General features: G+C 40.3%; 1 protein-coding gene and 1 non-coding gene across 3 annotated transcripts in view; one reads left to right on the forward strand and one right to left on the reverse strand.

Annotated features, from left to right (window-relative positions):
• The window catches only part of HABP4 (hyaluronan binding protein 4), a 39,463-nt gene extending 25,009 nt beyond the window's left edge, over window positions 1–14,454 (reverse strand). Inside the window, exons 1-2 of one of the 2 annotated variants that reach the window (XM_053925121.2) lie at window positions 13,951–14,454; window positions 8,550–8,712 (exon numbers count right to left, since the gene is read on the reverse strand). In XM_053925121.2, the coding sequence (XP_053781096.1) occupies window positions 8,550–8,712; window positions 13,951–14,305 (518 nt within the window). In that variant the 5' untranslated portion in view covers window positions 14,306–14,454. The remainder of the gene's footprint in view (window positions 1–8,549; window positions 8,713–13,950) is intronic. The other variant, XM_024558301.4, reaches the window with a different exon arrangement.
• A 9,580-nt stretch (window positions 14,455–24,034) lies between these two features.
• Window positions 24,035–24,247, forward strand: LOC112302921 (small nucleolar RNA U3). The gene has a single exon (XR_002974594.2). It is a non-coding gene; the product is annotated as a small nucleolar RNA U3 (small nucleolar RNA).
• Window positions 24,248–24,727: the final 480 nt, after the last annotated feature.

A 24,727-nucleotide genomic window follows, 5' to 3' on the forward strand; every position in this document is an offset into this window, starting at 1 on the left:
CCTTGCTCCTCAGCCGCTTACTTGTACTTCTCACAGGCAGGCAGATCCAGAGTCACACAACAGAAAGTTCTACACCTTGCCTTTTCCACCTACCGTATCTGGGTGCTCTGCACACAACTGCCTCCCTTGTTCTTCTGGATACACATCCCACATACATCGTCCTCACCCCTGTGCTAATGCTACCTGACCGTTTTCATGTGACCCCATGTCTCCCCCTTGGGAGGGGGGGTCTCTGATTCCAGGTCACAAAACCAGGTACTTCCTGGACATACCCCTCTGTACATGCCCAGCCCTACAGATATGTGACCCACAGTGACCCACCCTGCTCCCCCTATGGTCCCTAACAACACAAGAGTGCCCAAGCCAAGAACTGGGCCCTTTCTCCAACCCTCTCTTTCCCCCTGCCATTCCCACTGCACCCAGGGCCTGCCACACCTCTCTCTGCCCCACTGCTGGTCACCATCACTTTCCATGAGTACATGCCTCTCCTCCATTAGACTCAAAGCTCCTGAAGGAAGGATCACATCTTTTCCCATTGTTAAACCCTAGTTTAATGAGACAAATTATATTTCTTAATTTGTCAAGGCTTTTAAAAACATTCAAAGCTATAAGAAATCATTTATTGAAATCCAATGGGGCATTATTAATGGCTCCAATATCAGAACTAGAGGTCTACTTTTATGGCCAAAAACATTACATTAAAAAGCTACTAGCCCAGTCCGGTGTGGCTCAGTTGGTTGGAGCGTCCTGTGCACCAAAAGCTTGAGGGTTGGGAAGTTCGGCCAAGATGGAGGAGTAGGTAGAAACCCTTTGCTTCCTTGCACAACCAAAAGGAGGATAATAACCAATCTAAAATCAAAACCTTAAGTGCCAGAAAATCAAACTGCATGGAACTCTAACAACCAAGGAATTAAGGAAACAAACAGAACAACCAGGCTGGTAACACAGCCGATAAAGAGAACCTGTGGTAAGGCGGGGGACTGCGTGGGTTGGGCCGGCTGAGAGAAACCTCAGCAAGGCTGTGGACTGTGCAGGCAGGGCTGACTGAACGGGAAACTGGGTTTCAGAGCTGACTGTGGACTAGGCCGGGGTTGCTGTGGTGGGAGAAACTCCCAGTCTCACCAGAGTTCGTTGGAAAGCAGGCTAGAGACAAGCAGGTGAGCTGCATTGTTCCCTCTCTGTCCCCAGCCCCACAGGCAGCCCCACTGAGCAGGAACAGGAGGGTTACCCTGCCCGGGTGAATACCTAGGGCCCCGCCCCCTTACAACCTATCAGCTGTGCCAAGACAAAGAAATATGGCCCAAATGAAAGAACAGAGCAAGACTTCAGAAAGAGAGCTAAGTGATGAGGAGATTGCCAACCTATCTCACGGAGCATTTAAAGCCCTGGTAATCAAAATGCTCACAGAACTGATTGAGCTTGGTTGAAAAATAAAAGATACCCAAAATGAAATAAAGCAAAATATTTACGGAAGTAACAGTGACAGGAAGGAAATCGGGACTCAAATCAATGATTTGGAACAAAAGGAAGAAATAAACATCCAACTGGAATAGAATGAAGAAACAAGAACTCAAAAAAATAAAGAGAGGCTTAGGAACCTCTGGGACAACTTTAAAAGTTCCAACTTCCAATTTGCAGGGGGACCAAAAGGAGAAGAACAGCAGCAAGTAATTGAAAACTTTTTTGAATAATGAAGGAGTGTGGGGAACCGTTCCAAGCGTGGGAAATGTGGCTCAGCCCCCACTCGGAAAAGCCAGTGGGGAGCGAGGTTGGTGAGCAGGACCCACGCCCATGGATAGGTTCTCCAGGGGGAAATCAGGCCTGCATTGTACCCAGACTGCTATGAGACTTGCTCTTGCTAAAACTCCCTCACCCTGAGGCAGCAAATGTTTACTGAGTATCTTCATCTTCCCAAAATCTGAGCTAGACCTTCCAGGTATGGGACAAAGCCTTTTCGACCATTTCTCCTTTTACATTGCAAATATCCTCCTTTGATGTATTCAGCGACATCCTCTCCTTTGTCTGCAAAAGATAACCACCCAAAACAAACCTATGCATAATAAATGAGGACCATCTTTGATGTAAGGGGCCTAGAAAAACAATAAAAGCCTGTCCAGGCCGGGGTCTTGGGGCCCTCTCTCTAACTTGGACAGTGGCCACACAGCCCCTTTTCCTCCACAGGATTTCTGTAGTCCCTGTGTATTTGTATATAGCCACCACAATACCGGATCCTGCAGGCCGGGATCCGCGTCAAAGGAGAACTTCCCCAATCTGGCAAAGGAAATAGACTTCCAGGAAGTCCAGGAAGCACAGAGAGTCCCAAAGAAGTTGGACCCAAAGAGGAACACACCAAGGTACAACATCATTAAGTTACCCAAGATAAAGATAAAGAGAGAGCATCTTAAAAGCAGCAAGAGGAAAGGAGAGAGTTACCCACAAAGGAGTTCCCATAAGACTATCAGCTGATTACTCAAAAGAAACCTTGCAGTAAGTAGGAGCTGGAAAGAAGCATTCAAAGTCATGAAAGGCAAGGACCTACATCCAAGATTATTCTATCCAGCAAAGCTATCATTTAGAATGGAAGGGCAGATAAAGTGCTTCCCAGATAAGGTCAAGTTAAAGGAGTTCATCATCACCAAGCCCTTATTATATGAAATGTAAAAGGGACTTATCTAAGAAAAAGATGATGATCAAAAATATGAACAGTAAAATGACAAACTCATAACTATCAACAAATGAACCTAAAAGAAAAGAAAAACAACAAAAACTAAGCAAACAACTAGAACAGGAACAGAATCAGAGAAATGGACATCACATGGAGGGTTATCAGTGTGGGGATGGGAAGGGAGGAATAGAGGTGAAAGGTACAGGGAAGAAGAAGCATAATTAGTAGGCATGAAATAGATGGGGAGAGATAAAAAATGGTATAGGAAACAGAGGACTCAAAGAACTTATATACGTACAACCCATGGACATGAACTAAGGGGGGGAATGCCGGAGGATTGTGGGATGCAGGGTAGAAGGGGGGATAAAGTGGGAAAATTGGGAAAACTGTAATAGCATAATCAATAAAGTATACTTAAAAAGAAAAAAAAAGCTTGCAGGTTCAATCCTGGTCATGGAAGCCTACAGGGGGCAGCCAATCAACATTTCTCTATTATTCCATGTTTTTCTCTCTCCCCCATCCCATTCCTCTCTCTCTAAAAGCAATGAAAAGATGTTCTTGGGTGAGGACTTAAAAAGAAAAAAAGCTACTATACCATCACGGGTAAAAAGATAGAAAACCCCTAATCCCCTTACTTGAAAAGATAAAGAACTAGAGGCACATGGATCACTAATTTCACGCCAGTCTCTGTAAGAAACACCATTCTAGGGAAACTGTACAAGTTGGCTTTTGTCTACCACCTCCCCTTACCAAAACTTTCTTTTAAAGGGGGCTCATTAATTGTTGCTGTTCCAAATGTATAAAAAAAATTAGAAAATAACCCCCAAACCAAATTTTAAAATAGAGTTCACTGTTGTAAAATCTGATTCTCTACTGAAGTACCTAAAGCAGAGTTCTAAAACAACAACAAAAGAAGTTCTTAACCAGGAAGTTGGATAGGACCACAAAAGAAAAAAAACCTACCTAAAAATTGAGCCCTGGCTGGTGTGGCTCAGTGGATTGAGTGTCACCCTAAGAACTGAAAGGTCACAGGTTCAATTCCCCATCAAGGCACATGCCTGGGTTGCAGGCCAGGTTCCCAGTTGGGGGCATGCAAGAGGCAACTGATATATGTTTCTCTCCTTCTCTTCCTCCTTTCCCCTCTCTCTTAAAATAAATAAATAAAATCCTTTTTAAAAATTGAGAGGAAATGAAGCAAAAACATAAAAGGAAAATAATGCCAACAGTCAAAATCAGGTCTATATTTACATGAAATCTAGATCAGATACAGACAAAATTACAAATTCATTTAAACTATAATAGTGACTGAACCTACCGTAAAAATAGCCCTGTGTGTTCAGGTGTATTTTTTAATCCCTTAAATCATTTTTTTCTTTACTCCGCAAGTTTACCCCCAGCTTCAATTAAATATATTCTCAATTGTTTACTTCCCCTTATTATAAAATATATCTTCTTGGCACAGGGTGGTGATATTGAAGAATCCTATACTCCAACTTCAGAAGCTTTGGATACACTCACAAGCTAAAGGAAGGAAAATAACCTTTGAGCCAAGCATCCCACTTTACATCCTTGTCACCCACTCTCTTACAACAATCCTGACAAGGAGACAGGAGTATGTTTTACAGGTAGAGGGAATGAAGCGCTGGGTAGGGGGTGGGAGTTGGTGTTTAATGGGTACACTTGGGGAAGATGAAAAGGCTCTGGAGAAGGATGGAGATGATGGTTACACAACAATGTGAATGGACTTAATGCCACTGAACTGTATTTTTAAAAGTGGTTAAAATGGTATGTATTATACGTAGTTTTTAAAAAATGCTTCCTTATGAGGAGGGAAAAATAAATTAAACATGTGATTCTTTCAGAACTGGAACTGACTTTAAATGACCAGCAGTAAATTGCAGAAAAGAGCCAAGTATGTCCAGACAGAGGAGACTAATTTCCTAATAGTCTGTGTTCTAAGAGTTCACCTAAATTCATCATTTGGAGCCTAAAGGAAAATTCCTACTGCATTAAGAACAGCGGTTGTGCTCCCAGACCACATGCAACAAGTGACGTGGCTGATCCCTACCCACAGCCGCACTGACAGTTACTCCCAGCGCCATTTGTGACATTGCTTCTCTGGGAAAACACTGGTTCTGCCTTAGTGGGATTAAAAATCCATGTCAGCTGGCTGCAACCAGAACCCACGTTGCTGAAATTCTGAGTCTTTGTTTCTTCACCCATAAATTGAGAGGATGGAATTAGTTAGACAGTCTGTTAAGGTTATCAAGATTCTATAATTCTGTCCAATAAACATGTATAGGTGTTACAGGAATGGAAGGTGATAACCATCTTCACTATCAAATAAGCAAAGATCAAACATTAACTTATTATATTTACATCTGGAAAAAGTGCTGAGAACTGCTTTTATAGATCATTAGTGACAGAGTAAATTGATAGGTTACTAGGACAGTGATTTATCACTATGTATCGATACACAATTTTTGTTTATTTTTACACTTCATGTATCCATCCAACCTGCACTGAAGCACATCTGGGGCCCACATTGGGATCCATGAGAATGACTGCTTTATGCCCCTAACTAGGACTCCTACTTCCAGAAGAACTCCATCTAGGAAAGGCCCTACATATATAAAAAGCTGCTCAATGGGAATTACTTATCAAGCAAACAACCAGAATCTGAGTGAAGGTCTAACACTAAGGAAATGATTACATTATAATTCACAGAAATAACAGGTGATAATAAAATGCTTACCAAACATTGTTAATGACATGGAAAAGATTTCCGCCATGTCAAATGGAAAAGAATATAAAGTACTTAATGTATATGCATTATCATCTTAAGCTCTAAGCATTGGGTCAGCAAATAAGTTCATTTAGTTTTTTCTGTTAAGTGAAAGACATTTTCATTTTTACCAGTAACTTTATTGATTTGGATATTTTGAGTATGTCGGCTGTCTCCCGCTATTGGCTTCTAGTGGGTAGAGGCCAGGGGTGCTGCTAAACATCTTCTAATGCCTCAGACAGCCCCACAGCAAAGAATTGTTTGGCCAAGATGTCAATAGTACCAAGAAACTCTGCAAACCATTTTTGACACATTTGATCACTCACAGCACCTTCTCCGTACACGTGCACAAATCGTTTTTCTTTTTTGCATTTCAGTTGCATTTTACCTTTTGTGAAAAAATAAAGTATATGCTCAAATGTTATGCATTTTCTTCTATCTTCAATATTAAAATGGCTGCATAAAAATTCACCAATTTTGATTAAGTTTTTTCTTAATGAACAGTGATAGGACAGCTGTCCCAATACAGTCTAACAAAATTGTTTCGAATGAAGTTAGAGACAACTAAGCGCTCCTACAGCCATCATACAGAAAAAACTAAAGGAACTTTTTGGCCAACCCAATATATATCTATGTGTTAAAATTTAAAAAAAGGAAGAAAATAGGCCAAGTGTTAAGAGTAATCATCTCAGATGGTAAGATAGGTGGTTTTTTGTATATAATTTTACATGTTTTCCAAATTGTCTGAAGAGACTATAAATTGCTTTTATTAAAGATCTTATGGACCTTTATTACAGAAAAGTACTTTTAAAGAAACTAAGGAAAGTATCTTTTCTGATGACATATGACTTATCAAAAAAATTCAAATTTCCTTGAAAGTAAAAATTCCTACATATTCCTAATGTGATACAGTGAGGACACGGGACATCACTTCTGTGGTATTCCTGCCAAAATGCATAGGGTTGCTCCATGAGGAGACACCAGACAAACTCAATTCTGGGCTATTCTATACAACTGGCCTCTACTCTTCAAAAAAAAAAAGAAAAGAAAAAGAAACGTCCAATTCATGAAAGATAAGGGACGACTGTGGAGCTGCTCCCAGTTAAAGAAGACCTAATGCAATGCACATTCCTCGACTGGACCCTGAACCGGACTGTTTTTTTCTTTTGCTACAAGGACATTACTAGGACAACTGGTGAAATCGGAATAGTCTGTAGACGATGTAATTTAGAGAATTAAATAGAATTGTATTGATGTTAATAAATTTGATAATTGTACCATGTTTTTAGGAAATACATTTAAAGCATTTAGGGATAAAGGGACATTTCTGCAGCTTACTCTCATCTCAAATGACAAAGAAAAAAAGTATATGTGAGAGAGAGGAAGAGAGAATGTGTGTGGGGAGAGGCTGAGAGAGAAAGGAGAGAGAATGGTATAATAACGCAAAAGTGGTAAAATGTTAACATTTGGGGAACCTGGATGAGGGTGTGTGGAAATTCTCTGCATAATTCTTGTAACTTTTTGTAAATCTGAAATCATTTTTAAAGAAAAAATAAAAAATGCCTCCACATCCCATATCCCACCCAATCCCTAGTCTTACATACATGTATGATTTCACTTAATGGGGATCTTTTCATGTTAACATAAAGACCTATCTTATCCTTTTTAAAGACTCATAATGTTGCAACTCAAAAAATAACTGGAAATATGGGCTTGTGCTTTTGAGCTGTAATTTTCTTATTTCCACAAAATACATTCCTGAAGTGAGGAAAAAAACACGCAAATGCTTCCTAAAAAATAAGCAGCTCTGACCCAGAGGCTTTGTGTAAGCACGCAGGCTGTGGCCGTGACGCAGCAGGTATGAAGTAATCACCAAAAAGGCAGAACTGAGCCTTTCTCTAACCCTCACCTCCAATGGGCTGGCTGATGCACCGTGCCTTGATGTTTTGAGTGTGCAGCTTGCTAGGGAGCAGATCTGTAGAAGGCACCAGCTGCTCAGCCCTCTCACACTGAGCTTATAGTTTTACAAAGCCATATTCTTTGGTTATAACTTGTAGCCAGGATCCTAAATGGGGTTAGCAGTCAAGAAGTTGAGAGACTTGGGAATAAAGGCTCCCTGGAAATTACACTATACACTACTCTAGTTTCCTTAAGCCTTTTTTTAAATGTGTGTTGTTTTTTTTAATCCTCTCCCTGAGGATATGTCCACTGATTTTAGAAAGAGAGGAAGGGAGAGAAAGAGGAAAAATATTGATCGGTTGCCTCCCGTTCGTACCCTAACCAGCGATCGAACCACAACCTAGGTACGTGCCCTGACCGGGGATCGAACCAGCAACCCTTTGGCATATGGGACGATGCCCCAACCAAATGAGCTATTCAATCAAGGTACCTTAAGCCTTTTTTTACTTTATTTTCCTTCAGATGTGATTCATAAGTTGTTTCGGTTTAATCTAAACTCAGCACTATGTGGATTTAATAATTAAACAAGAACTTCAGGCAGCAAGCATCCCTCCTGTTAGTGCCAAGCATGAGACACAAAGAACTGCTACTACTGTGTACAGGTGGGCAGATGCTCTGCACGACGCCACGTCACTCAGGCGTGGTGTCAGACGGCCCCAGCCCAAGACCATCTTCTGGGTCAGAGCACTTGCCAAAGCAGTACGGGAGCCAGCAACTCGTGTTACACTTCGTGAGCTCTTCTTCAAATTCCATCATGAGAGCCTATGGGCCTGACTATGGGGCTAGCAACTTGTTTAAATTCATCAGTGATCTACATTAATAATGCTAAATCAAAACCATAGTTATATCCCTAGCCTACACTTCAGGAGAAAATTTAACCGCTTGAACATACTCCTGTGCAGTTTTTTTAATGAGTACTTTTGGATTCATCGTGAAATCATTGCCTGAACCAAGACTTCAGATCATTTAAGAGATATATGGAAGATCCTTCACATGGCACCTAAGGAAATATGATTTGTTACTTAAATTGACAAAAAATACCCAGGACCAGCACCACGAAAAGGTCACAAAGGCTAGTCATTCGCTGAAAGCCATTCTGGTTCTCAACCCTCCCGGCCAAGACCCGTCTGCAGTACATACTTTTCATCTGTAAACTTCTCAGGTGTAGAGTCCGCCTGCCTCTCAGTCTCGCAGGGCTGACAGTTTCTGTAGGATCTCCGCTCTGCTCTATCCAGCGTCACCTCTGTGCCCCGGCTATCACTCCATCCTTGCTGCTCCCCTCTTCTGGGAGTTCGCTTATGGCCTGCCAGGAAAAAATCAAAGGGGAGAGCTGGCACACAAAGTCTATGCCAGCACATTATTTGCAGGTACTTTTACATTTCACTTTGCTAGAAATCAACGACATGGGAAAATCGGGAAATTTGGAAAAGTTTAGAGAAGAAAAGTTGATATTACTATAGCCCAGCATCAACTACTTTTCAATAAAAGTTTTAAGTTATACAAATGTCTTAAGTTACTATTGAATTACATGCTTTCCCTTACGTTGTAGAAAGTATGGTTAAGGTAAACAAACTACACCAACTAACCTGTAACGACAGGTATCTCACAATGGCTCTGTAACAGCTACGGATATAATTGCTAAACCAACTACATTTCACAAAAGCAGCTTCATCGAAACACGGTAGCTAAACTACATCCAGAAAATTTTAGGATAAAAACCCTGTACTTTAAATTGTATTTTTAGAGCCCCAACTATGGTTTAGCATCAGCTACTAAGGCTTTTGGTTTTAAACATAGCTTGTACCACTACCATCTTTTTTATTTAGAAAAAGATTTTCCTGCTATTTGATGGTATTTATGCATTTATGATCATACTTCTCAAATATGAGGCCAAAGTTGCACTGCCAAATCATACAAAGGCCAGTAAGCACCCAAAGAGACATCTCTCATCCACGGAACCGGCACTCACCTGGGACGGGGACGACCATTCCAGTCCTTCCCTCTCTCCTCTCACCTTACTTTACTCCCTGCCCCTCCAGTTCAATGCTTTAAAAATGTTACACAGATGTCTGATACGTAAGAACTTTTTCCAATACTTAAATCATCTTCCAAAAATGTTTATCTTTTCTCCGTATATTTAAAAAGTCCCCATCTCAATGTTTATTACAGTACTTTAATTTTTCTATAAATTACCCTTCAATTGGTTATATGACTATAAAAATATTAAATGCATTTGAATTAATGAGTATTTTTTAAATTGCTGGTTTCCATTCCTACTTAGACAAACATGATTCTTAAGGAATATATTGGGTTGGGCAAAAAGTTCATTTGGCTTTTTCTGTAAGATGCCTCTAGTAGCGCTTAGTTGTCTTTAACTTCATTCAAAACAATTTTGTTAGACTGTATTATGACAGCTGTCATATTAGCATGCATTTAAAAATACTGGTGAATTTTTGGATAGCCCTTTTAAGGCTGAAAATGGAAGAAAATACGCAACATTTTCAGTACGGTATGCTATATTATTTCAAGAAAGATAAAAATACAACTGAAACAGAAAAATAGATTTGTACAGTATATAGAAAAGGTGCTGTGACTGACAGAGCATGTAAAAAGTGGTTTGCGAAGCTTCATGCTCGAGATTTCTTCCTGGACGATGCTCCATGGTTGGGTAGACCAGTTGAAGTTGATAGCAATCAAATTGAGACACTATTTGAGAACAATCAATTATATCACGTGGGAGATAGCTGACATACTCAAAATATCCAAATCAATAATGTTATTGGTGAAAATGAAAAATGTCTTTTATTTTATGGAATAAATTATATGGACTTTTTGTCCAACCCAATATGTATACATATTTTTCCATTTTCCCACTTAATATTTTCTATCTGAATTTTATAAACTGGGCACATGTATTAACTTAGTTCCAATACTTTACTGATCTCATTGTAAAGCAAAAATCATGTGTGATACCACTAACATGAAATTCTACAATTTATTAAATGTTAGTTAAATAAAGTATTTTTTCAAATGTGAAAAGTTGTATAACAGATCGAAGTTCAACCTCAAGTTAATGTCCCATAACCTAGAAATGCTTAAATCCGGGTAACATCTGTATTGAAGTCACAATCCAAGCTTGTGACATGTCTAGAACATGAGGAAATGTTACAGAGCATTATGCTTTTGCTGCAGAAACAAAACAGAGACTGGCACTCGTGCCCAGTGGCCCAGGAATACTCCAGGCCAGATACAAGGGTATATACTTTCTAACGGAGATAGGACTTGGGAGAGGCATTTGAAATGTAAGATAGAAAGAATTATGAAAATTAATTATCTAACAAGTTAAAAATGATGATAGACCATCACAAAACAGTCATAAGCAAACATGTCAACAGTAGTAATACCTTTCAACACTTTTCTCTCAAAGTAAAAGTTATTTTAATACAGCTTCAAATTTCCTATTTATAACCTGTAATATTTTTAAAAAATCTTAATATCTACACTCAGTTACAGAATTACTTAGGAGCATATACCACTTTCTCCTTCCTCAAGGTTATTTTTGAGTTGTTTCAGGTAAATTTGGAATTCACCATTCAAAACTTAAAATGACATTTACTGCATACTTCACAATAAAACTTCTCCCAAAGTTTCAGGGTATAAACTGAACACAATTCAACATGACTGGCTACTTATTAGAATAATTATCAATACCCTGCACATTTTTCATTCTCTCTCCAAAACACAAAAAACAGATAAGAGGGGTACAATTGTTTTCCCACAATTTAGTGCTAAGAGATTAAGATTGCAACTGAACCTCGTTTGTTTTTCTGTGCTGGATCAGCAGCTCCAAGTGGAGAACCCAAGAGATGAATTTCCACAGCCCTTTCCAATAAAAGGCTGGCACACGCAGTTGTTCACTGATCTAAAGCCAAGCCCACGAAAGGACAGAATACAATACAATTTGCAATGAGATTTCCTACAAAATAAAGTTGACCTTTGACTCAAAAACAATAGTTCTGAAAAGCTAAGAAAAGTAAAGATGAAAAAGCCTTTGAGAACTTCAAGAAAGAATTTACTGAGCAAGGCTCACACAAGGGTCAAGGTACAGTTGACCCTTGAATTTGGGTCAACTGAAAAATCCACGTATAAGTAAACCTGAGAAGTTCAAACCCGTGTTATTCAAGGGTCAACTGTATATTGTTAAATAATGAAGGACATTAAAAACCTCCATGGGAAACTCTCATGATTTCCACATTCTTTTCAGATTAATAAATGCTTCCATTATCTGTCAAACCTGTTTTGACTATTTCTTGACAACACTAAGCATTCGCTCACAATATTCTAACTACATTAAAATTTTTGAGTGTTAGAAAAGTACAGTCCATATCAATTAGGGCTGCAAAACCTTGAGAGAACATCTCTCTAACACTCATTACAGATAAGTTTAGTACAGCAATCAAGTAAATAGAAATGAATCAGCTGTTGCTCCTGAAATAACACAAACTTGAAAATGACAAAATTTTCATTCTAACTACAAAAGTAACTAAAGATCTTTAATACAGATATCAAAAGCCAGATCACTTGGCTCCTGAACAATTGACAGAAAAAAAGGCTATCGATATAATAGATTGCAATGCTAAGTGAGAGAAGCAAACTATAATCCAGTTTACATCATTTAAATTTAGAATAAAAAATAGCTTTGTGCATTTATGTCTATATATACAAGGTGTTTACGGTAGGTAAAATAAGAGATTTCACTTTACTTCATACAATTCTATCTTGCTTAAAATCTTTATAACAAAAATGCATGACATTTTTAATTTTACAAAGGTTACAAAGTGATGTTAGCACTAACTGCAGTTTCACACTATTCTCAAGGATAAAATATATTTTCATTTGTTAAAAAATAAAGGGAAAGGAAAAGCTTAGCCTTTCTCTATTCTTTTATTACTATATTTAAATAAATTTAAGAGAAAAATAAAACATAATACAAAATGTACATCATACCTCAAGTCTCACTCACTGTTTAAATATGCTTATAAACTTATGGCCTATGAAGGCATCTTGAGATGGCATTTTAAATAATTTTCAACATCTGTATTATATATGGTGACTTTTCTTATTCTCAAGTGATATCGCTGGACTGTACTTTCAAACATAACGGTAAACATTACCTAGGTGCAGGAGTCAAAGCCCCAGTACTTAAAACATCTGTTTTCTTGGGGTTGGAATGCACAGTTAATTTTTAAAATTTTTCAATTACAACTGACATTCAGTATTATTTTAGGTTCATGGAGGTGAGACATTTATGTAACTTAGGAAGTGATCTCTCCCATAACTTTACTACCCACTTGGCACCATACAGTTATACATCATTACTGACTACATTCCCTATGCTGTACTTTACATCCCCATGACTGGTAACTGCCAAATTGTGGGATGCACAATTTTTATCAAGCCAGGAACTAGCCAGTAAAGCTGAACTGAATATTGAATACACTGCCAAACACTGGCTGCAGTGATGGAGCTACACATCTTAATCTGAACACTCTTAGGCAAACCTTACGACTGCTGCCTCGTTTTAGGAAAAAAGTAAACACAGGTGGAGTCTTGATGACTATAGATAGCACTGATGCAGTTCAGGTGAGAAACGAACTCTGAAGCACCCTCCCTCCCTATATGCAAATAGTAGTACACCAAGCTCTGCCCAGCCACTCCGACTAAACAAGGGGGTGGGGAACTTTGAATATCCTATTGAGAGGTTAAAGAAAACAGCCTGAGTTAATGACAAGTCACACATCCCACCAACGCCACAAGCGGTACTGAAAAATAACGCCGGCTCAATACTGGAAACTACGTTAAAGGGAAGGGTTAAAGGCTCTGGGAACCCCGCGTCCACCCCTCCACATTCCGCTCGCGCCGACGTCACATCCCACCCCAGCGGTCACCCAGGCCTTCACTCCATCACAGAGGCCCGCACATCTCACTCCAGCGATTCTTCCCACACCCTGAGCTTTCGCCACCACCGCCAGGGGGTGGGTGCACCCAGCCTCCCTAAAGTGGGGCTCCCCTCCCAGTACACCTCTCTTTTTGCTTCCCGACCTGGATCTTGCAGAGGATGGAGAAGGTCCCTACTAGCTCTAGACTGGTGAGCCCCGGAGTAGCGACCCTAGTTTTTATCCCACACACCACCCCAGCAGTATCCCTTAACTTTGCCCAACTTGTGAAGGCTTAGTTCCATGGTTTTGAGACCCCCTACTCCAAACCTGCAGGCCCTGCCCACAGAAGAGACTGGGAAAGGTCGTAAGGGGTATGACACCCACCCTGCGCCCGTCCTCTTTTCCAACCTTCTTCCGCCACAAGGACCCTCAGCTCAACCCAACTATTCCCAAAGCCCCCTCCCCTTTTTGGAACAGGTTCTAGTAACCAGTCTCATACTGGGGCTACTGGGGCAGCTTTAGAACGGTGACCTCCGTGACCCCATTCCCCTCCCCCTCCTGCCCACTCGGAGGCACCCAGGTACCCGCCGCCGCACGCGTACCAGGTGTCTGCGGGCCACCTCCGGGGATGTCTAGCTGCTGCGCGCCGGGAGACGGGAGGCCTTTACGTTCCTTCTGGGACTCCCGTCGGCCGCCGCCCGCGCCGGGTCTGTGACCCGAGGCCCCTGCCGGGCTCCTGCCACCGCGGTTGCCGGCCCCGGCCGCCGCCACCTCGTCCCGCCTCTTGCGCTGCAGCTGCTGCTGGCGTCTGCGCTCGGCCTCGCGCAGGATGTCGAACGGGTCCGACTCATCGTCCAGCAGTTGGTGGAAGCGGTTGGCTATCACGCAGCCGAAACTCTCTTGCATCGCGGCGCCTGCGGCGGCCGCGGCCACGGGGCTCCCCAGAACGCCCTTCATGCCGCCGCGGCCACTGCGGGCCGGCCGAGAGCAGCCCACGCGAGCGAGTCTCAGCGAAGCTGGTGGCAAGGGCCCATCACGCACGCCGCTGCTGCCGTGCCCGCCGGGTCCCCTCTCCCCGCGTCAGCCCCGCGCTGCCACTGCTCCTTACCCAGCCGCCTCCAGAGAGCCAATCAGAGCGTGCGGATACGCCCCTTTTCCTAGCGGGCACCCTGGAAGTCCAATCAGAGGCCGGCTGCTGTCGCGTCTGGCACTCTTATGCCCCGCCCCTCGACTCACAAGGAGGGGCCAAGCCCAAGAGGCGGAGCTACTGGGAGGGGCTCCAAGTTTTGTAGTCCTTGCAGGTCAGCTTGTGTGGGTGGGTCCCGGCCCTTATTTATGTTCTCTTTGGTACTGAGTTCACGTTCGTTATTGGCTACTCTTCTCTGTAGCTTATGTATTCATTTAGCCATTGAGCAACTATATATTGAACACTTACTATGTGCCAGGCATTATGTTGTAGGAGATACAAGCTCCGTGTTTTCATGGAAGTTGTAGAACAGAGACAGAAAAAATGTCCCTAAGGAAAGGCACAGACCTCTCTATGAGATAGCAAAGGACTCTGAAGCTTTCCCTGGGAAGTGCTGATTAAGCGGAGATCTGAAGGATGGCAATGAACGGAAGCAATGGTAAGTGCAGAAATCTTAAGGTGGGGTGAGCACAGCCCATTCACAAGCTCAAAAAAGACCTGTGACCAGGGTTGCAAAGAGTCGGGGGAGGGCTTTATTTGGTCTTTATTCTAGGAGTACTAGGTAGCAAATTTTAAACATGAGCATATGCTTGAAAAGGCTACTCTGGCTGCAACTTGAAGGACTTGGAGGGAGTTCAACTAAGCAGAAGATTGTTGCTGAGCTCCAGGAAAGAACTGATGATAGTGACTTGGACTAGAATGATGGCAGTGGAGGTAAAGAGAGTAGTAGATTCAAGAGCTATTTTCCAAGTTTTATCAACAAGTCTTGGTGATACACTAGATGAGGAGGAGAAAGAGCGGGGTATGATGACTTCTGTTTTTCTCTCTGGTACAGCTGGGATGGTGATGCTATTCACAATGAATTAGAGCACTGGAAGAGAACACTTTGATGAGGATCATAAGTTCAGTCTTGGACATATTGAGGTTTGGGGTTAAGTTTGTTTTTCTTTTGAGACATTCAGTTGAGGCCTGTAGGTCAGAGAACACCAAGAACTGGACTTCTTCCAGGAACTCTTGCCTAGGCCCCAGGGCAGACACTCTTGGCTGCCCATCCTACAGCTCTTTTTTCCCTCTTACCTGTATTTTGTTAGGGTGTAGGTGGCTGTATGTCCCAGGGGAAGTTGGGCCCTCTTTCAGCCTCAAAGTTGATTAATCTTAAATCATGTATTGTACTTCCATTCCCTTGCTAATGATTAGTGTAGGAATAGGCTTGTGATGCAAATCTGGCAGAATAGACCCAAGGGGAAGTACTCTGGAGGATATTTGGGAGCATTTTTCTTATACCTAAAAAGGGATTTGGAAGGCATCTGCCATCTTCCCACTTCTCTTCTTTGAGAAGAGTACATGATGCCTTGAGTTATCATTCCCTATTGTGACTATGACGATGGCAGAGCAGAGGCATGGAGAAAACCTAGTTCCTGATGTTGAGCTGCTGACTTACCCTGCTCAGGAACCTTCCTACTCAGATTTATTATTAAATAAGATGATAAATGCCATTATTGTTTAAGCTACTATTTTTTAAATTTTATTTTACTTTTTAAAGATTTTATTTATTTATTTTTAGAGGGGGGAAGAGAAGGAGAGAGGGAGAGAAACATCAATGTGTGGTTGCCTGTTGAGCACCTCCTACTGGGGAGCTGGCCTGCAACCCAGGCATGTGCCCTAGACTGGGAATCGACCCAGCAACCCTTTGATTTGCAGGCTGGCACTCAATCCACCCAGCCACACCGTGAGGACTAAGCTACTCTTAGTTGTACTTGTTTCCTGCATCCGGAAGAATCCTGTTAGAGCATCTGGCTCATGTGCATCATTACCCTTTTTTACTTTTCCTTTAATAGCAAATGGAAAAGGAACCCTTAATCCTAACTGTTGCCAGGTCTGTGTTTTACTCACTTATTTAATTTTTTGTCATTCCTCAGGAGGAAATGGATGAGGTCTGACCTTTTCATTGCAATTTATACTCCCAGTGCTTAGCTTTCTATGTGGTTGTACAGTAGATTCTCAAAATTTGTTGAATGTCTGAAGATTTTGAGATTTGTTGGTCATCTCCTTCTTAGTCAGCATAGGTTTATGATTAAAAGGCTGTAATTTTTTTACCTAAAGAGTTGAGAGCAGGTAGTCAAACAAAAACTCACACCTGAATGCTTATAGCAGCACTATTCACAATAGCCAAAAGATGGAAACAACCCAAATGTACATCAACTGATGAACACATAAACAAAATGTGATACAATGGATAAATATTTGGCAGTAAAAAGGAATCAAATTACTGATGCCTGCTACAACATGGTTGAATCTTGAAACCATTATGCTAAGTGAAAGAAGCCAGACATGGATATTATATGATGTCATTTATATGAAATGTCCATAATAGGCAAATCCATAGAGGCAGAAAGCAGATCAGTGGCTGCCAGTGGTTCTGAGGGAAGGGTATGGGGAGTCACTGCTTAATGGGCATGAGGTAGTGTGTTGGGGTGAAGAAAACTTTCAGAAACTGTATCGTGATGATGGTTACACAAAATGTGAATGTACTAAATACCATTGAATTGCACACTTTAAAGTGTTTATGTTATGGGAGAAACTCCCGGAAACTCATTCTCGCCTATGGAGTAAAAAATTACAGATCAGCAGGTCTATTAGTGTGCAAGCAGGGTTTATTGTTGATTTCCCATGGAAGACAGCAGCCTAGGTCTTCCTAGGTGGGGGGTGAAAGGCATAGGCAAAGCAGGGTAATGGCAGCGAAAGTTAAGGATGGCCAAAGGCCAGGGTTGCAAGTACAAGCCCAGGTGACCAGAGGTTGGGTGGCCTGAGGACAGGCAGCCAGAGATCCAAGAGAGTCCTTTGTTTTGAGAACTTACATAGTTGGCAGGATGGAGTGAAGAAGTTACACATCGATTGGCAGGTGAAAGTGATACCAGCTTTTGGGGAGAGTAGAGAGCGGGAGGGACATGACTACCCAAACTTAGGTATATGTGAGGGTCTGTTAGCCCAAATCCTTATCTTGCTCCAGAACCTCTTTGTTCATCTTGTTGTAAAATAGGTATGTGAGAGGAGGCAGTTGATTAAAGTTGGGGCACCTACCCGAAGTCATTTGTGTAAGCATTAGGGACTCCCTCGTAAAACAGATAGTGACTAGAGGTGGGCAATTAATGAGTGTTGTTTTATGGGCTTTGGCACTCTGGATCCCCTGCCATCTTCCAGGCCTTAGGATGAATGCACAGTTTAAAACGCTTTCTCTCCCAGATAGTGGAGATGGTTCACAGAATTTCAAGGACTGCCCTCCTCCCATGTTAGCATGGTGTTTTCTGTGATGTTGGAACACCTGGTAATATTATCAGACCAGGCTCAGGGCTGCTGAGTTAGTGGGTGAGACATGTCTCCCTCCTCCTTCCTGCCTTGATTTTGCTATCCTATCCAACAGTCAAAATAATAAATTTTATATTTATTTTACCACATTAAAAAAAAAAACCCAGCCCTGGCTGGTATGGCTCAGTGGATTGAGTGCCAGCCTGCAAACCAGAGGCTTGAGGATTCAATTCCCAGTCAGGGCACATGCCTGGGTTGTAGACCAGGTCCCCAGTAGGGGACGTGTGAGCGGCAACCACACATTGATCTTTCTCTTTCTCCTTCCCTTCTTCTCTCTCTAAAAATAAATAAGTAAAATCTTAAAAAAAATAAAATAAAAACATGTATTTTGGAGTTAGACCTTGATTTAAACCCTGGCTTGGCCACTAACTTTGTGACCTTGGTCATGTTCCTCATTTTTGATCCTCTCTTCTATAAAATGAAGTCAATAATTGTACCTACTTGAGAGGGTTATTGTGAGGATGAGGCCATATAATGTATACAAAGTGTTCAAAACCATGCCTGGCACAGAGTATAAGTCCTCATTCAAAGTTATGATCAACATTACTACTCTCATCATCATCATTTTGCATCAGGCCTAAGACTAGATAGAGTTTGAACAATGCCTCATCATTACAAAGTGAATGAAATTTTCAAAGATTCTTCATGCCGCAGAATCACCACGTGCACCAGAGATTGCACTTTGAGAAGCATTTCTTCAAGCTGAAGTTGTATCTGGCATTTTTAAGCTGCCCATCACCAAGCCACACCACCAAGGAATCATTACCACTTGAGAGAAGGGCCTGTGATCTTCCTACTGGACATCTGAAGACATCCCACTCCCCCATTCTCCTGCTATCATTCTGAGATAGCCAACCACAGCAAGTTCTTAAGGCATGCCCTGTGAGCACTCTATTCTAATTCCCAAATCATAGCTCCCTAAAGCAGTTATCGGTAAACCAATACTAGTTGCTCCAGGGTTAAGAACACTTTTAGCTCTGGCCTGTGTGGCCCAGTTGGTTGAGTGTTGTCAGCAGTAAACCTAAAGGTTGTAGGTTCGATACCTGGTCAGGGCGCATGCCTGGGTTGACAGTTCAGTCCTGGTTGTGGGGCGTGTGAGAGGCAACTGATTTATGTTTCTCTCTCACATTGATGTTTCTCTCCCTCTCTCCATCCCTTCCCCTCTCTCAAAAACCAATACATAAATTTTAAAAAATATACCTTTAGAACCACTGAAATAGAGATGAGTAGCCTCTACCTGGTATTAGCTCTTATGGGGCTATTCATTAATGTAGAACTTACTGACTGTAACTTATTAAGCAGCCTCCCATTTTTTCCTGACCATTTTTCTGGGAGATTGCATCCATGAATGTATTCCTGTAATACAACTTCACCACATTAGCATACGTTATTTGCAACATTATATTTAATGTGGTCAGTTGGATAGACTAAACTTTCTAGTAATTCCAAGATATAAAAACCATGTCTGGTAATTATAATATCAAACAAAAAATCAAAACCACACACACACATCCATATAGTTTAGATGATAAGGCATACCAAAGAAACAGTGAGGTGTGGATGCCGAATAATCCCACCATCCCTTCCACAGCTATTTTTTATTAGCACCAGTGGAAATGCAGTGAAGTTTAACTACATACAAAATGTAAATTACTTTGGGTTATTTAATATATGAACTCCACTAGGAATAATAAAATATACTAACATCTTCAAGATTGACAAATACACAGAGAAGTCAGTTCAGAACTAAAAAATATTTAGCTTTATTACTTTTAATTACATTCAGGAACCAACAACTGGGTGAGGGCCCATAAGGCTGTAAAAGGTATTTTTGTCAATCACCAGAGTTACATTCCATGTATTCTGTTCTACGACTGGATTACTACTATCTCTCTGCTTACTTTGTCTCTTCTATAAAATTAGGATGATTATAATCAGTCCTGTGTTCATATTTTGATGGAAAGATAAAACCAAAGAAGTAAATTTTAAAAGATAAAAAGAAAGTACACTTCCTTCCGTTGTTTCTACTTGCATAATATATACAAAAACAAAAATATTTTTCTTAACTCTGAGAGGATTTCTTCTGTCCTTTATGCCAGCTGAGTCTATTGTGATAAGATCAATGAAACTAAGTTTCTGGTTTAGTTACAAGGTTGATAAGTGAATTCAAATTTGGTTTCTCACAGCAAATGAATAAAGCAAGTATGTAGTCTCAAAGTTAGGGGTTGTAGAACCATTAACAACCAAGATGCTATAAGAGAACTTCTAGCAAGCCCAAATCTATTTATGATGACCAGACGTTTTAAATCTGGAAAGTACCTGTACCCAACCTACCAACATTTGTGTTGTTCCTGGTGTCATTGAGGTTTCTCCAGCCCACTTTCTGGTGGCAACTTGATCCTCAGAGCACTGTGCAAACAGAACAGTTTTTTTATTTGCTTGAAATTCCTACTATTAAAATTTTGAGATTGGTTATAACTTTCATCAAGGCTGAATAAAATAATTTGGAATTTAGAACATTTAAGTTCTACATTTTTCCAGGTCCTTCCTGTTGTGAGCCACAGAAAACCCACCTGGAATAAGTAAAGCAAAGGACTTTGTTGGCTCATGAAAAAAAGATCAAGAATAGATCAGACATAGCTGGGTTGGGGGTAAACCATGTTAGGACCTGAATGGCTCTGTTACCGCCATGCTCTCTGCTTTATTTTCTTCTGTATTGGTTCCCCTTTTACAAGTTTCTCTCCCCACATGGTTCTGGCACTGCAGTGGTAAAGGCTTAGAGCTGTTAACCCAGCCAGAAAAGAAAGGGGACTTTAATGTCAACATAGGCACCGGTGTCCCAGAATTGAATTAATTGGTATTAATTAATACCAAAGGGTATTTATATTTATTATTTTTACTGAACAAAAGGCCTGTATTGTCTGCATTTATTTTCTTTTTAGTTATTGAAATATGCCTCAAACTTCTCAGTTTGAAAACCAAAGCTATTACCTAATCAGTCTTTTTAAAAAATTTAATCTTTATTGTATATTTTTTCCATTACCATTTAGTCCCCTTATACCACCCCTCAGCAATCACCACACTGTTGTCCATGTCCATGAGTCCTTTTTCCTGTTTGCTCACTCCCTCCACCCCCTAACCTCCCTCCCGACTTTCTGTCATCCTGCTCTCCATCTATGAGTCTGTCCCCATTTTCCTTGTTAGTTCAGTTTGTTCATTAGCTTCCACATATGAGTGATATCATATGGTATTTATCTTCCTTTAATATGCTTATTTCACTTAGCATGATGTTCTTCAGGTGCATCCATACTGTTGCAAATGATAAAATTTTCTTCTTTTATGGCCAAGTAGTATTGCATTGTGTAAATGTCCCATATTTATTTTATCCACTCATCCACTGATGGACACTTGTGCTGCTTCCATATCCTGGAAATTGTAAATAACGCTGCAATGAACATAGGAGTATTTATGTTTTTTCAAATTAGTGTTTTGAGTTCCTTCGGATATATTCCCACAGGTGGGATTTCCTGATCAAAAAGCAGATCCATTTTTAATTTTTTGAAGTATCACCATACTGCTTTCCACACTGGCTGTACCGATCGTCATTCCCACCAACAGTGCAAAAGTTTTCCTCTTTCTCCACATCCTCGCCAGCACTTGTTTGTGGATTTATTGATGATAGCCATTCTGACAGTTGTGAGATAATATTTTATTGCAGTTCTAATTTACATTTCTCTGATGATTAGTGATGTTCAACATCTTTTCCTATGTCTATTGGCTATCTCTATGTCCTCTTTGGAGAAGTGTGTGTTTGGGTCCTTTGCCCATTTTTTAATTGGGTTGTTTGATTTTTGCTGTTGAGTTTTGTAAGTTCTTTATAAATTTTGGATACTAACCCCTTATCAGATGTATTGACAAATATGTTCTCCCATTCTGTGGGTTGTCTTTTTATTTTATCAATTTCCTTTGCTATGTAAAAACCTTTCAGATTGATGTAGTCCCATTGTTTATTTTTTCTTTTGTTTCCCTTGCCTAGGGAGATAAATCCAATAAAATATTCTACGAGCAATGTCTGAGAATTTGCTGCCTATGTTTTCTTCAAGGATTTTTATGGTTTCTGGTCTAACACTTAAGTTTTTGATCCATTTTGAATTTATCCTTGTGTGGTATAAGAAGGTGGTCTAGTTTCATTTTTCTGCACCTATCTGTCCAATTTTTCCAACACTGTTTATTGAATAAACTAACCTTAGCCCATTGTATATGCTTGCTTCTTCTGTCGAATATTAATTGACTATAAAGGTGTGAGTTTATTTCTGGGCTCTGTATTTATTCTCTAAACAGAGAATCTGTTTATTCAGATTCTCTGATTCTTCCTGATTTAGTTTTGGAAGATTTCGTGCTTCTAGGAATTTATCCATTTTGTTCAGGTTGTCCAGTTCATTAGCAAATAGTTCATAATATTTTCCTACAATCCTTTGTATTTCTTTTGGGCCAGTTGTTATTTCTCCTCTTTCATTTCTGATTTTATTTATATGGATCTTTTCTCTTTTTTTTCTTGATGACTGTGGTTAAAGGTTTGTCAATCTCGTTTATCTTTTCAAAGAACCAGTTCTTGAATCCATTGATATTTTGTATTTTTTTTAGACTCTATTTTGTTTATTTCTGCTCTGATCTTTAGTATTTCCTTCCTTCTACTCACTTTGGGCTTTTTTTGTTTTTCTTTTTCAAGTTCCTTTAAGTGTGAAGTTAGATTGTTTATTTGAGCTTTTTCTTTTTTCCTTTTTTTTTTTTTTTTTTTGGTTTGGAGATAGGCCTCTAGTGCGATGAATTTCCCTGTTAGGATTACTTTCCTGGTGTCCCACAGATTTTGGATTGTTGTGTCCTTCTTTTCATTTCTTTCAAGGTATCATTCAATTTCTTCCCTGATGTCATTGTTGACTTATTCATTGTTTAATAACATGTTATTTAACTCCATGTCTTCAAATGTTTTTCAGTGTTTTTCTTGTGATTGATTTCTAGTTTCATAGCATTGTGGTCAGAGAAGATGCTTCATATGATATCAGTCTTCTTAAATTTACTGAGACTTGTTTTGTGTCCTAGTTGTGGTCTCTCCTAGAAAACATTCCATGTGCACTTGAAAAGTTTGCATATTCTGCTGCGTTGGGGTGAAATGCTCTGAAGATATCAATTAAATCCATTTGATCTAGTCTGTCATTTAAGGCCGCTGTCCCCTTGTTGATTTTTTGACTGGAAGGTCTATCCATTGAAGTCAATTGGGTGTTAAAATCCCCAACTATGACTGTGTTTCTGTAGATCTCTCCCTTTATGTCCATCAAGATTTGCTTTACATATTTAGGTGCTCCTATGTTGGCTGTGTAAATGTTTACTAGGGTTATATCCTCTTGCTGGATTGTTCCCTTTATCATGGAATGCCATTTTTCTCTTACTACAGCCTTGGTTTTTAAAGTCTATTTTATCAATATAAGTACTGCTACCCCAGCTTTTTTTCCTTTTCATTTTCATGAAATAACTTTTCCCATCCCTTTACTTTTAGTCTGTGTATATGTTTAGATCTGAGATGTGTCTCTCAAAGGCAGCATATATATGGGGTGTTTTCTTATCCATTCAGCTTACCTATGTCTTTTGGTTGGAGCATTTAAACCATTTACATTTAAGGTGATTGTAGATAGATACATATTAAGTGCCATTTTATTGTTAGACTCTTTTCTTTCTTTCTGTTCTTCTCCCTCCCCTTCCCCCCCTCCTTCCCCCACCCCCTCCTCCCCCTCCTCCCCATCCACCCCTCCTCTCCCTCCTCCTCCCATTCTCCTTCCCCTTCTTCTTCTTCTTCTTCTTCTTCCTATTCCTCTTCCTCTTCCCTTTCCTCTTCTTCTCCTCTAGCAAGCCCTTTAATATTTGTTGCAGTCCTCATTTGGCATTAATAAGCTCCTTTAGCTTTTTCTTGTCTGGGAAGCTCCTTATTTCTCAATCAATTTTAAATGTTAGCCTTGAGATGACCAGCTGAAAGAAAAATAACTTTGAGAGCATAGAAGGAGGAGCAATAATAAGAGCAGGGAATCAGGGCAAGGCAAAAAGAGAAAGAAAGTAAAATTTATATTGTAAATAAAAAAAGGAAAACTATACCTTCAAGGATCATTTCTATAGTTTGTTACTAGAGAATTTCTCTGAACCTGTAGAGCACCTGAAACCACAAGGAGGAGGCACAGTGTTCTCACCTGAGCATGAAACCAGCTTTTGGTGTTGCTTTTGCAATGGCCAATAGCCATTGATGATTGTTCTTCTCTTCCTTTTGAAGAGTAAGAGGGAGAGAACACAGTCTGAGTGGAAAAAAAGGAGGAATGAAGAAGGCAGAATGGAGCAAGAGAAGGAAAGTGTATAGTATTAGGTTTACACAGAAATTTAAAAAATATATAGTGAGAGAGATAATGAAAAAGGAAAAATAAGTAAATTAAAAAAATAGGAACCAAATTGTAGAAAAAGACCCACCACAGCTCTATCAACAACAAATGAACTAATTAATATAGGTGGGATGGGAATAAGAGGGAAAAAAGAAAGAAAAGCTTAAGAGGAAAGGGAAGTGATTGGAGCTACCTTTCCCCAGTATGGCTCACTCCTTAAATTCTTTTGCATCCCTGCTGAGATGTCCACTTATAATCATCAAAGTTTGAGTACCTGGTATAACCAGGGGACTCTGCTACTACTATGAGAGAAGTCTTCATCTAAGTTCACAAAGAGGCTTTCCATTTAGGTTGGGGAGAGGGGCAGCATATACATTAAGAATGTGCTCATTTAACTAATAATGTCAT

This window comes from Desmodus rotundus, chromosome 1 (assembly GCF_022682495.2).
Source record: "Desmodus rotundus isolate HL8 chromosome 1, HLdesRot8A.1, whole genome shotgun sequence".
In the NCBI taxonomy this organism is placed as follows: Eukaryota; Metazoa; Chordata; class Mammalia; order Chiroptera; family Phyllostomidae; genus Desmodus; species Desmodus rotundus.